The sequence below is a fragment of the Trachemys scripta genome, chromosome 2 (assembly GCF_013100865.1).
Source record: "Trachemys scripta elegans isolate TJP31775 chromosome 2, CAS_Tse_1.0, whole genome shotgun sequence".
NCBI classification, from domain to species: domain Eukaryota; kingdom Metazoa; phylum Chordata; order Testudines; family Emydidae; genus Trachemys; species Trachemys scripta.
Genome location: NC_048299.1, coordinates 2,049,649 through 2,064,021, shown reverse-complemented (window position 1 = coordinate 2,064,021; position 14,373 = coordinate 2,049,649). Strand labels below are relative to the sequence as shown.

General features: G+C 38.9%; 1 protein-coding gene across 2 annotated transcripts in view; it reads right to left on the bottom strand.

Annotated features, from left to right (window-relative positions):
* Positions 1-14,373, bottom strand: part of SMARCC1 (SWI/SNF related, matrix associated, actin dependent regulator of chromatin subfamily c member 1) — a 157,394-nt gene that overhangs the window by 126,291 nt on the left and 16,730 nt on the right. The window contains exons 3-7 of one of the 2 annotated variants that reach the window (XM_034759721.1): positions 11,994-12,079; positions 10,631-10,657; positions 7,335-7,416; positions 5,094-5,186; positions 618-687 (exon numbers count right to left, since the gene is read on the bottom strand). In XM_034759721.1, coding sequence (XP_034615612.1) covers positions 618-687; positions 5,094-5,186; positions 7,335-7,416; positions 10,631-10,657; positions 11,994-12,079 — 358 coding nt within the window. The remainder of the gene's footprint in view (positions 1-617; positions 688-5,093; positions 5,187-7,334; positions 7,417-10,630; positions 10,658-11,993; positions 12,080-14,373) is intronic. The other variant, XM_034759722.1, reaches the window with a different exon arrangement.

Below are 14,373 nucleotides of genomic sequence, written 5' to 3'. Positions count from 1 at the left end.
AAGTGTCGATGTGGAGCTATTTTAGCCACAATCCCATTGAATATGGTTTGAAATACATAATTTTGTATGGATTAGCTCTACGACCCAGAGATCAGGGGCAAAAACAAATCATCAAGGTGAGGTGGTCCATGGTAGGTTCAGTCTCAAGCCCTACTTACACCACCAATTCGTAAAAATTTTGTCATCTATGACCACTCCTTCCTTTCGCTGTTCCATAGTCTTGATTTTCCTTCGCATCTCCCCTAGATTATAAATTCTGAGGCATGGAATGTGATAATCTGTTTTACGCAGCACCCAGCACACTGCCAGGGCTTAATGCTAATAGCACAGACTTTCACTCCATCAAGGCCTACATCATCATATGCTTTCCAGAAAATATAGTTCCAGATCTATAAAAACACTCATTGTACCCCAACCCACCAACCCCCATATTGTGATGCAGGACATTTAGGACTACAAACCATTTTAAGTCAGAAAGCAGTAACTTTTAAGATTTGAACAGCTTTCAGTATTAAGCTGAGTGCATCTTCCTACCTAGTGGCTTTGTATAGCAACCATCACTTTAGCAGTTAAGCGTTTTAGTTACAAGATTCATAGACAAACTCTGTATGATTTACCATCATCCAGTGAGGTAGGATTAGGATAAATATGGTGGGTGGCCTTTGCCTTCTCATCAGTGACGGTTCCCTATGGAAAAAAGTGAAACACTGCTTGAGAATCCATAGCTATACAGAAATAACTTCCTCCTACAAACAGAAAAAAAACTTTCCATTTCAGAAACATTAATGTGATTTTAGTTATAATATAGTAAGATCCAGAACCTAAGTGCCCAACCCAATTACTTCCAATATTCTAAAGGTATCAGAAAAGTAGGTTACTGTTCATCTTTTGGAGGTTACCTCTTTCCCCTAACTATGCTTTTCTATATTTTAAGAAGGATTGCTTCTGGCACACCATCCTGTCTCCATCTGGTATCACCTTGGCCCTTCTCACCTCAATCTTTTCTTTCCTCTCACTGCTTTTCTCTTTCTTTCCTCATTCTTCACTTTCCCAAATCTCAGTCTATGCAAGTCTATTGTGAACGTTCCTATGAGAAGATACCTGTAATTGTTTGACTATAAACACACTTTGATCCAAACTGTAATTTTAAAGTGACACTGTCAACTTGATTTTTTTATAGACTAAAAAAATTCCAATTTCTAATGGATCCCCCTTTAAATAGCATGTCCTGAACTTTAAACAAACCTAAAAAAGAGTTCCTTAAAAAAAAAAATAATAAAAAAAAATAAAATAAAAAAGAGGGCTGTTCTGCTCCCCCTTCAATGTTTAAAAGGATCTGTTTAACAAGGGAAAAGACAACTATGAAGGAGAAAACAATGACACTGACAATATTCAAAGCTCTGTCAAATGCTCATAGTAAACTATAAAAGATATGCTATTTTCACTGACTTCTTTGTCAGAGTAATTTTAGGTGTTACTTGTAACAGTGAAAGATAAACATGTCTGTCTGAAATTGTGTATTTTCAAGTTGACAGTGTCCATTTAAATATTATAATATTCAACTGTTTATTGCTTTTAAAAAAATAGATATTTGTTAGCTGAGGATGCCATATTGCTTGACTGGTGTATCTATAATACAAAATTGCCTTTCCTCTGCACTAAAAACATCAAGGTTATCCAACATACTACACAGTCTCATAGTCACTACACAGCAGACAGAATCAGACCCAAGGGACAATCGGACTCTACAGATATATTTCTTCAAAATCTATGGAATTTTTCTTAGGTGGAGGGAGATGTATTTACAGAAATGGAAATGTGGTATATCATTTTTCACACAAACTGTATTCCAAAACATATTTTACAGAATTAGATACTAGGACAGTAGAGAGCATATGGTTAAGTTACAAGAAACAGAATGATGAATAAATCAAAGCATTCAGCAGACAAAGCTATCATCTGCAAAGGGAAAAAAGTTAGGAGACCTATGCATGGGAGAAGAGACGCATTTAAGATGAGAGCAGAGTATGAGAGAGAGACCACCAGAAGGCTGTTCAGATGGCAAAGTAAATCCCATTTTCCTAAAATTTACTACTTTACACTTACACAGCCAGCCCATTTCACATCTCAAACTCGTTTTTATACATGAAGGAGTTAATCATCCTCCTCCTAGTGAAGAACGTAAGTATTATTGCCATTTTAAAGACAGGGAAACTGAGATAGATGCTTAAGTGACTTGCCTAAAAATACACAGAAGTCTATAATATAGCCAGGAATAGAACCTAGACCATCCTCTACCCAGGTGTGCTTTGGCCACAAAAACACTCCTTTCCCTATACCAGGGATGAGCAACTTTAAGAAGAATAGGGCCACAAAATCCATTAAAACCCTTTGGTGGGCCCAACATTCTTTTAAAGAGGTTATCTAGTGCATAACTCAGAAACGTTTGCCACAATATAACATGTTAACATACAGTTAACCCTGTATTAACCCTGTAAAACCAAAGTGTTATTCAAAATAAAAGTCCCTTTTAGCACAACCTTGAATTTTTTTTTTTTTAAAAAAGAAGATTCAACCTAAACCTTTCACTAACTTTTTTTCAGTGTCCAGAAGAGGAGGGGGGATTAATAAATTAAAACAAAAAATAAAAATATCTTCATGTTTTTCTCTGTTTATCATTGTAACAGCACCTTGCTGTCAGAGTGAAACTCGCGCTTGGGCCTGCCTGTGCACTAAGAAGGGCAGATCTATATCATAAGTGGGAAGAATTTCATCAGTCAGTTGGTTCCTTCCTTAGACTTCAAATGATTCAATGTAGAAAAGTTACTTTCAGAAGCATAAGTAGCCCCAAACACAGAACACAATTTCAGCGACCACTCTCTCAGATTTGGGAAATGGGATTCAGGAAGCAGTTTCCAAAATTGAATGCCCCTTTCATCCTTCTTTCCAAAAAAAGAGAAAGGATCAGCCTGCAGTCTGCTCAGTTCTAGTTGGTGTTCATTGACAATAGATGCAATGAATCATTAAAACGGATGAGGTGAGGTGAAAAACTTTCAAAATCCTTAAAACATTGGTGGAAATTAAGCAGCAGCATTTCAATGCCAGTGGTGCACCCGCTAAACACTGACTTGGCACGCTTGCAGTTTCAATGCAAATGCAGCACATATTGTAAAGTGGCCAAAATCCAAACCCAACAGGAGAGTCTTAAAAAATTCAAGCTTACTCAGAAACCACCCAGGTGAGCAATGAAATCCAACATATCTGGTCTGTGCCTTGCAATTTCGGATTCAAATATCAGGTTCTATCAGCCAAAAATGCCATATTACAGAAAAACAGAATCTTCCATTTTTTCCTGAAACTCCCTAGTATCAGAACTTGCAGTGTTTTTCAAAAAGGTGACAATATCCTCTCAAAGTGCAAATAATCTGTCAAGAGAGACAAAATGGGTGAGGCAATATTTTTTTATTGGACCAACCTCCGTGTAAGCTTGAAAGCTTGTCTCTGTCACCAACAAAAGATATTACCTCACCCACCTTGTCTCTCTAATATCCTGGGACCCACACAGCTACAACACTGCATACAATAATATCTCAAGACATTTATCATTTATTGCTTCTTGGCTCTCTGTGAGCTAAGATCAAGTGTAGTATTAGGGGGGAGGGATAGCTCAGTGGTTTGAGCATTGGCCTGCTAAACCCAGGGTTGTGAGTTCAATCCTTGAGGGGGCCATTTAGGGATCTGGGGCAAAAAATCTGTCTGGGGATTGGTCCTGCTTTGAGCAGGGGGTTGGACTAGATGACCTCCTGAGGTCCCTTCCAACCCTGATAGTCTATGATCATGATTCATCCATCCTACTTTACATACACTTCACTGAGAAAAGCCACAAATTTGCTATTGTTGCCACCTCAGATTATGTTTGTAACTTTCATGACCACATTCATGACATGATCGAAGTTCTGTGATTTTCCACACAGCGACTTTTGATGAATAATGCAGTGCAGTGTTGGGCAATTCACTTCACTGTGCTTCAAAAAATGTGCAAATCCGACCTGTGATGTAAACATAGTAGGTGGTCTGTCCGTGACAGCAGCAGGCAACTTTCTGAAAATCTGCAACAGCCTCCTGAACTGCACCAAAAATATCTGGGCCCTTTCCCGTTCTGTGTAATGAGGCTAACTTCATAAGCTCTTCATGCACATTAAAACTAGTGTAAATCGTCTGGACATATGTCAGTAGCTGACCTGCATCTGACACATCTGTACTCTAGTGTCAAAAGAAATGAAGAACAACTGAGCATAATTTTGGTTAACTTTTCTTCCACATGTTCATGCATATCTGAAACTCTTTGCAAAACTATACATTAAGATGTACTGTTTTGAATATTTTTTTAACCATTTTCTCATCACGTGAAAATGTCTTTTCCATTTGCATTTCACATCGACCATTAGCAGTATATTTGTCATATTCGGTGTTGTGACTGATGCTGTAGAAATGGTTCAAGTTATATTCTTTTGTTACTGCCATGACTTGCAAACAAATGAGGCACTGAGGCTTATGTCCATTTTCAGTAAAAAGATATTCATGCTTCCACTGTTCATGAAAGACTTTTCTTTATAATTTTATCACTTGTTTAAAAAAAAATAAAGACAAAAGTATCAGCCACAGGTTTGTCAACGCACCACTTCCCACCGCGTTTGTGGTGCAGTGGATACAGACCTGATGTTTCAGGGTATTGAATTTCCTTGTATTCAGCATACATGCAACCCAAGGAAGCCCACAACCAATCCCCCTAGTGATCAGTTTTCTACATTGAAACAAGCATTTTATACTCTCAGTATGTTTATCACAGCAAAAAAGTTGAGCAATAAAAATAAATGTCACAGCAGAATAAGTCATCTGTTAACTGTCGGCAGGCCAAATAAAATGATCCGGAAAGACCAATGCAGTCCCAGGCCACCGGTTGCCCATTGCTCCTCTATACTATTTAATTTTTGGAAGCCCAATCCTAAAGTAATGTCTCTACAGTTGTCCTTTATAAACAGCTGCAAAAACTTAACCTACAAAAATGCAAGGCTGCTAAAAACGTCTGTTACCTGGTGACGTTTGACAATGTCCTTTAGTTTATTAGCCAACTTCAATTCGATATCTGGAATGAGGTAGATTGTTGGTCTGCTCAGACAATTATTCTAGAGGAGAAAAGACAAAACTTTAAATCAGAAACTAGTGGATCAAAGGCATGAACCCATCAGGGATTAATTACTGCATTAAACATTACTGCTTGACAAACACTAATGCAAAGGTTCTATGCAGAACCTAACTAGGCATTTTAATGCCCATGGCAAGCAAGCATATTTGCACCCCCCTAGAGGTGATGTGTGGGTGGATGGGGACATGGGGTCATGTGCCCCCCCTCCCAATTTCTGCCTTCCATTTAGCAGAGAGGTTTTCAAACTGTGGTGGCATGCCCTACGGTTTGAGAACTGTTGCCTCCTGCCAGGAGCTAATGGATCAAAAGCTGGTGGGAGCTGGGGCACTGGCTGGCTGCCCGGCAGCCCTCTCTGCCCTTTTCCCTGAGCTGGGCCACCTCTGCACAGATAGGCACTCCCCAGGCAGGGTGGGCAGCACAGCTCTGAGTTGTGCCCCAACACGCTTTTGCCTCTCCCCTAAAGGGGCCCGGCACCACCCCTGGCGCTGGTCCCTGCCAATGGGGCCCAGCTGCCCTGAGATGCTCCAGTAGTGTCAGGGCAGCAGTATGCAAGTGCCTTGGGGAACATCTCATGGCAGCTGGGCTCCGCAGGAGGGGATTGCTTCAGAGGATTTCACCGGTCAGTGCTGGGCTCCATTGAGGGACAGGCAAGAGTGCGGTGGACGGAGCTCTGCCTGGGCAGCATCCAGCTATGCAGAGGCAGCCTGGCTCGGGGACAGGGCAGGGAGGGCTGTGACACCCCCCACGCTAACCCGTTTTTTCGCACCCTGGGTGGCTGCCCCGTTCACCCCGCCTGAGTTCTGTGCACCAGCATGTTCTCGGTCCACTGAAGAAAATGGAAAGATTCTCAACTTCACTGTGCTTTGGATCAAGTCCTGAGCATGCTACTGTAAATGGAAAACTAAACGCCATGTTCGATACATCCAGACTAGGATCTCACCCTGCAGCACTAGTGTCTACAGATTTCTACATTGCCTAGAACAGTGGTTTTAGCCACACTAAATGTTTATTTTAAAATAAAGTGAATATCCAGCTATCTTTAATCAAATCACAGCAAAACAATTTATTCCAAAATGTCAAGGAAGAGTGTCACTTTTGGGGTTCTTTCCCTCCTGTTTCTGATTTTGCTAAATACTTGAAAAGTACATTTTGAACGTAGTATAAGCAAGAGTATTGGCCTAGACCCTACAGATTATCATAGGAAACAATCACTGACACAGTAATAAACTTAATTTTAAATTGACCTGCTCTGGTGGGGAAGTGAGTAGATCACTGTAATGGCACAAGGACAAGGGATGAGTAATGGGATACAGAGCTTTTCCACCTCTAGGTCAACGATTCAAATTTGACTCTGGACAGGAATGAGCTGCTACCATATGGTAGCTGTTCTATGGCTCAGACAAAATGAGTTGGAGTTTCAGTCCATTTACTAGTGGAGAGGTATTCTCATCAGAAACAGAACGGGAACTTTCACCTTGCTGGCAGTCTCAGACGAGCCAAGGGTGGACTTTGATGAACAAAATTAATTATCTGCACGCTCAAGGTGATCCCTCCAAGTCAGGATTGAGGCACATTGGTGGGATGTTGAAGTTTCTATTGCTGCTGCTCGTAATGTACTTCTACACCTGCCCTGATAACCCAGCACCTTTCAAGAGCAGTAAATTCACTTTTTGCCTTAACGTAAGTGCCCAGGCTTTTGCAAGACTAGTTCTGTTTCACAAATGTTTATAACTTCTTCATTTCCTAAAATCTAAAGCACAATGTTTTAACCTGTTAAAGATACTGGATTGTAGATCCTCAATTTTATTTTAAAGTTAAAAAATAGTTGTCTAACAATTTTAAAGCTCAAAATTATTTTCTCACCCTATCAGGTTTCTCTGTACTAAGTATTCCCCCTAGTCCTCCACACTAACTAATTTCAGAGATTCTCAATGAGAAGAAAGGAAGATCAGACTGAAAAAGAGAAAAGTTACATTCAGACAAATTCAAGAAAGGTACAAAGTTTGGAATTCTTATGCAGGTCACACCTCTAAGGGACCTAAAAGCTAGAAGGTCATTTCCCCAAAGAAAGTGGAAAATACATGGAGACACAAAACAGAAAATATTTACGGTTATAAAAATTTCTTGCCTGCACTAGTGTTTTTTCAATGTTCATGAACATCTCCACATTTCGATCCATTCGCGATGGATTCTGCAGATCAAACCTCCTCCTGTAAATGAGGAAAATGATTGAAAGATATTAAAGACTTCAACTTACCTATTTTCAACAGCAAAGAATCTTTAGACTTTTTTATATTTGGTTTTGACCAAGAAGTGATATTTAAAACTATGCACATTCTAGCAAATTATATTGGTATACTTAATATTAACAGAGAACGGATTCTTACAGTATCTGCATGCATGAACATAAATTATTTACAGAGTTTTAGAGCACAATAGAAATGGTTCAACCATGTTACTCTTGCTCCACTTAGTAAAAAAGAAACAGTCAATCCCAATCAACAAAATGCAGCTGATTTGTAAACTCTTAGTAGCACAATGGAATCCAAGGCTGAAGTTCTATTATCCAACATGACTAGCAACAAAACCTTGGAGCAAGACAGGTAGCCAATTAACTACATTTCTATACTCTCTAGAGTGATCAGACAACAGCAATTAATTAAAAGCAGCTGAGAATGTCATTTGCTTTTATTGAGACAGAGCTCACAATGGCATCAGCAGCCGACAAGAGCCAACAGCACTGGGAACACAGGCAAATCAATGTTCATGTCTTTAAACACTGCTTTCTATTTATATTTCTGTTGCATTCACTAGTCTATTGGTTATGTTGAGCAATCAGTTGTAGGCCTACATTCTAACCTCAGAAGCAAGCAGCACATCTTATTAAATCCACTACTGTGCTTTTTTGAACTAGGCACATCTGAAAAAAAACACTATTCCATGCATGGAATACATATTGTAGACTTAACTGAAACAATGTATTACATCCATCCTCACGCTGGAATCTGATTCTTGGCCTATTGTTAAGTGGGAAATCTTTTACAATAACCCAAGTTATTAATCCAATGATGCAGAGACACAGTAATGTGACTTCTTTCTGAAGTCATGGGATGGATTCGTTCAAATCTAAAATGATTTACTTTCCCACCTCAATACTAAGAATTTGGGTGACAGCTGTAAAGAATTTTAAAGGTTAGGATATATATTTAGATACAACAAGAGACTGCAATTTGACAGGCTCCAGGAGTTTCTGATCTCCAACAATTCAGCCTGCATTATTAATTTGTTAAACACTAGCAGTGTGGTTATCTGCAGTAAGTGGTTGTGAGCTTCACTTTGGCAACCAGAAGGATTAGAAACAAAGCTGCTGATAAAGAATTCAGTATCAGGTTCTTAGTTGGGGTGCATGACTTTCTGTCCAAGCATAGTACTACACACAATAAAAGGGATTAAGTGGTGGTTAGTGTACAAAGTGTAGTAAGCGCCACTATACTTAAAATACACAAAGCACCACTTATTTTGAGTAAAACACCTAAGAGATTGTTACAGCTTGTAAATATGTAATGATGTTAAATTCAGTTTTACACATCTTGATGTGCAAGTTTGAATTTTACAACTTCAAAAGCTCTCATTAACTTAAATATTTATAACCTCACAATCTCATGTAATTTTATGTTAATTTACTAATCTAAGAAAGGGCATTACAGCTACCACTTTACCTTTACCTACCTGACATGGTGTCAAGTATCAGGGGGTAGCCGTGTTAGTCTGTATCTACAAAAACAACAAGGAGTCTGGTGGCACCTTAAAGACTAACAGATTTATTTGGGCATAAGCTTTCGTGAGTAAAAACCTCACTTCTTCGGATGCATCCGAAGAAGTGAGGTTTTTANAAGATTTCTTGTTCTGACTGTCACTGTAAGACTTTGAGATGACATTTATGTTGACGTGTAATATTGACATTTAAATATAGAGAACTTTATGGTTGAAAGACAAGCATACAAAAATAAGTGATTGCCCTTAACTTCTTTCTGTTATGTTGGGCATTACAACAAACTCAGTCCTCTGTGGAAAAAATCCCATATCACTGGCTGAAAATCGAAACCACTAGGAAAAGAAACAACCTTTCACAAATGTGAATGTCTAGTGATGTGCACCTCTCTGGTGTATTATAAAGATCCCCCCCATATGGAGGACCATATATGCTGCAATACTTAAGGGCCTCAGGTAGGTAAAAACAACAAGGAGTCTGGTGGCACCTTAAAGACTAACAGATTTATTTGGGCATAAGCTTTCGTGAGTAAAAACCTCACTTCTTCGGATGCATCCGAAGAAGTGAGGTTTTTACTCACGAAAGCTTATGCCCAAATAAATCTGTTAGTCTTTAAGGTGCCACCAGACTCCTTGTTGTTTTTACCTACCTGAGGCCCTTAAGTATTGCAGCATATATGGTCCTCCATATGGGGGGGATCTTTATAATACACCAGAGAGGTGCACATCACTAGACATTCACATTTGTGAAAGGTTGTTTCTTTTCCTAGTGGTTTCGATTTTCAGCCAGTGATATGGGATTTTTTCCACAGAGGACTGAGTTTGTTGTAATGCCCAACATAACAGAAAGAAGTTAAGGGCAATCACTTATTTTTGTATGCTTGTCTTTCAACCATAAAGTTCTCTATATTTAAATGTCAATATTACACGTCAACATAAATGTCATCTCAAAGTCTTACAGTGACAGTCAGAACAAGAAATCTTAAAAAGTTGTGTATGGAACACTTCTGGACTGGTAGAGGGTGGGCTTGATGATCTATAACTTCTTATTCTAACTGCCTTGATTAACAAATCTTGCCCCAATATAAGCATACTGACATCATTTCACAACCTTTTGGTCAAAATGTGATCTTCAGATAGTGCTCTGAGATTAATGGGACAAAGTTAAGCATTAGGAAAGTGGACACAAAGAAAATTAAAATACCGATCATGTTCACAAGCAAGTTTTCAAACTCAGACTCTATTATTTCACCCATTTTCAAAACACAATGTGTTAAGGCTTAAACATCTCTATAAATCAGGTCACTTATTTAGGTGCTTAGCTTTAACCAACCATGTTTGAAAATTTTGATCTAAGTCAACACTAAGGATTCATTTCACTTTGTTCATACATTCACATTTTTACCATAATTTTATTTAACCTTCCACCTAAAAGCACTCGTTATTTCTTAACATATAAACAGCAGCACATACCTTATTGGGCAATTAAAAAAAAAAAATCACTTAAAAGATCACTAGGCGGTCCACCTGTCTTCTCGTTTAACTAATTATTTCTAGAAACTAAGTCTAGAGCAACAAGTTTTAGAGAACATCTGTTTGAATTACAATAAGGTACGTCCAGCTGCACTGGATAAGTGCATTTTTCAGACATACCTATTATGACCAGGAAAGGTACTTCTCCTATAAGACAGATCATTCACAAACAGGTTAACCAAGAGCGACAATGCATACCATTGAAAAACAAAGAATCATGCATCAGGCACATCATATTATTTGGTCAAGTCAGTGAAGGGAACATTCCAGGTTCTAAATCTGATCCTCAATGTTAAATTCTCAAGTATCATTTCCTTCCCCACGCCACATGCATACACACACAAGACACTACCAACTAGTTTTGAGGGATCAGCAAGAAAGGGAGGAGAGAGGATGTGGCCAAATATCAGAGTTTTGCTCTCATTCAGATTTCTGTAACTGGGAAATAAGTTTGTCTGAAAAGAAAAGAATATTTACTGTGTGGGAGCTAGCTGAGGTGCTTTTCCATTGAGACTCAGAGGAAACACAAAGGCCCCGAAAGACATACTATTCAGAGTATCTCAGGCAACAGTTGTCTGTGGCTGGGTATTAGCATTGTAGGAAAGGGAGAAGGGACTGCCAATAGTTAACTTATGTCAGCTTCTTATTATATCATGTCCTGCAACGCAGTTAGGGGGCACAGCACCATCTACCCTACAAAAATAATACTAAAACATGGCTTATTCTTGCCTTTTGATTTGCTCTTCGGGGGGTAATCTGAACCCAGGTACACTCACAGGCCTTCATAGCATTTGAAGAAGAACTACATAAATGAAGGGGAAATTTCTGCCTTATTTTTAACTGAGTTATTGCTCTTTTATATTGACTATTTTTAGTTCCCAATTGGAGATTTTGCAGTTTTCTCAATGATAATAATTTACTTATTATGTAACTTCCCTTCTTGTGAAAAGACTTCTGAATTATAATGTACACATGATAAACACCACTGGACTCCAAATGGACAGTTTTGAACACATCAATATTTATATAGGCAGTGGTTTTATGAAACTTGCATTCTCTATTTATGAACAATTACAAAGCATTTTCTATTTATTAGTATCTATGTGGTGCTTTGTATTTGTAGACATTAATTAATCCTAACAATATCCTAGGACACAAGAATAATCCACATTTTACAGATGGGGAAACTGAGGCACAGAGAGATTCAGCAATTTGGCCATTACACAGCAAATAAATGGCAAAAATGGGATTTCAAACTCAGGAGATCCTGACTCCCACCCTGAAGCTACATCCATCAGTTCACAATACTTCTCGTCTTTAGATAACTTTAAATAGAGCATCAGCTAGAAAAATTTATTCCTCTTCTCAACTCCCTTTCCCACTCAACTCTTCAAGGAAGTGTATTAAATTGCAAGTAGTTTGAATAGGCATTTCATTTGTTTAGTTTCATGCAGAAGGTGTATAAATTCAAGTAAAAACTTACCAGCCCTGTTCATTCTTATACTTGTAAGCAGCACCAAGAATATGACATAATGTACCTCCAGCTTTGAAATCCATGAAGCACTTGGCCTAGAATCAGTAGACAGAAGTGTGAACACTGACCAAAAGTGACATCTTCAATGCCATGATAGCAAAGATACGCTTTGTATCATTAAATGTACACAACTCTGTACAGAACACAAATCCAATGAACTCACAAATGTACCATTCCATTTCCATCTGGGGCTTACTTTATAAAGCTTTACTCTTCACTCACTTAAAAACATTCCAAGTAGTAAAACAAATACACATTCAAAATTAAGCAGTTTAATTGTAAACACACACAGAGATCAGATGCATCGTAAATTTAATCTTAATCTAGTCCACTCCTTTATATTTCTATTTTCCACAGATCGGGGGCTCAAAGGCCAACTCTGATATGTATTTTCATAGTTTTGGGGGGAATCTATGTTCTACAGAATCACAGAAATGTAGGGCTAGAAGGGACCTTGAGAAGTCATCAACTCCAGCCTGCTGTGCTGTGGCAGGACCAAGTAAACCTAGACCAGGGGTGGGCAACCTATGGCTCGCGTGCCGAGCTGATTTTCAGTGGCACTCACACTGCCTGGGTCCTGGCCACTGGTCTGGGGGGCTCTGTATTTTAATTTAATTTTAAATGAAGCTTCTTAAACATTTTAAAAACCTTATTTACTTTACATACAACAATAGTTTAGTTCTATATTATAGACTTATAGAAAGAGACCTTCTAAAAATGTTAAAACGTATTACTGGCACGTGAAACCTTAAATTAGAGTGAATAAATGAAGACTCGGCACACCACTTCTGAAAGGTTGCCGACCACTGACCTAGACCATCCCTGACACGTGTTTGCCAAACTTAAAAACAAAACAAAAAATAAAACAAACAAACATAGCTCAGTGGTTTGAACATTGGCCTGCTAAACCCAGGGTTATGAGTTCAATCCTTGAGGGGGGCCACTTAGGGATCTGGGGCAAAATCAGTACTTGGTCCTGCTAGTGAAGGCAGGGCGCTGGACTTAATGACCTTTCAGGGTCCCTTCCAGCTCTATGAGATAGGTATATCTCCATATATTTATTTTTATATTTATTTTATTTAACCCTCCGATGGGAATTCCACAGCCTCACTTGGAAGCCTGTTCCAGAGCTTAACTACCCTTATAGTTAGAAAGTTTTTCCTAATATCTAACCTAAATCTCCCTTGCTGCAGATTAAGCCCATTACTTCTTGCCTATCTTCAGTGGACATGGAGAACAACTGATTGTCATCTACTTTAGAACAGACCTTAACCTATTTGAAGAATGATCAGGTCCCCCTAAGTCTTCTTTTTTCAAGACTAAACAGTCCCAGTTTTTTTAGTCTGTCCTTACAGATCTGGCTTTCTAAATCTTTTAGCATTTTCGTTGCTCTCCTCTGGACTCCCTCCAATTTGACCACATCTTTTCTAAAGCGCGGCACACAGAATCGGACCCAGTGCTCTAGCTGAGGCCTCACTAGTACCAAGCAGAGTGGGACAATTATTTTCTGTGTCTTACATAGGTCACTCCTGTTAACAGCCTCTGAGTGATATTGGCCTTTTTCAAAACAGCATCACACTGTTGACTCATTCAATTTATGAGCCACTCTAACCCCCAGATCCTTTGCATCAGTACTACCACCTAGCCAGTTATTCCCCATTTTGTAGTTGTGCATTTGACATTTCCTTCCTAAATGAAGTACTTTGCACTTATCTTTACTGAACTTCATCTTGTTGAATTCACACCAATTATCCAATTGGACACGGTTGTTTTAAAATCTAATCTTGTCCTCTATAGTGCTTGCAACTCCCTCCCAACCTGGTGTTATCTGCAAATTTTATAAGCATATGTTCCACTTCACTACCCAAGCTATTAATGAAAATATAGACTAGTACTGGACCCAGGGCTGAGCCCTGTGGAACCCCACTAGATACGCCCTCCCAGTTTGACAGCAAACTATAAAGACTCTGAGTACGGTCTTTCAACCAGTTCTGCACCCACCTTATAGTAATTTAATCTAGACCACATTTCCCGAGTTTGCTTACGAGAATGTCATGTAGGACTATCAAAAGTCTTACTAAAAGATATAACACATCTACTGCTTCCCCCTATCCAGTATGGCTATTAAGGCCAGTAACCCTCACATTTCACTCCCCATCAGCATGGGCCGGAGACGCGAATGATCAAACCAGCGGAACAAATTTAGTGATGAATCCTGGTCAAATGCCACCTGAGGCACAATGCGCATATGCTAAGAATAAAACCATATCGAAGAAGGAAATTAGGCAAGTCTGACATGATTTGTTCTTGACAAATTCATGCTGGTAAA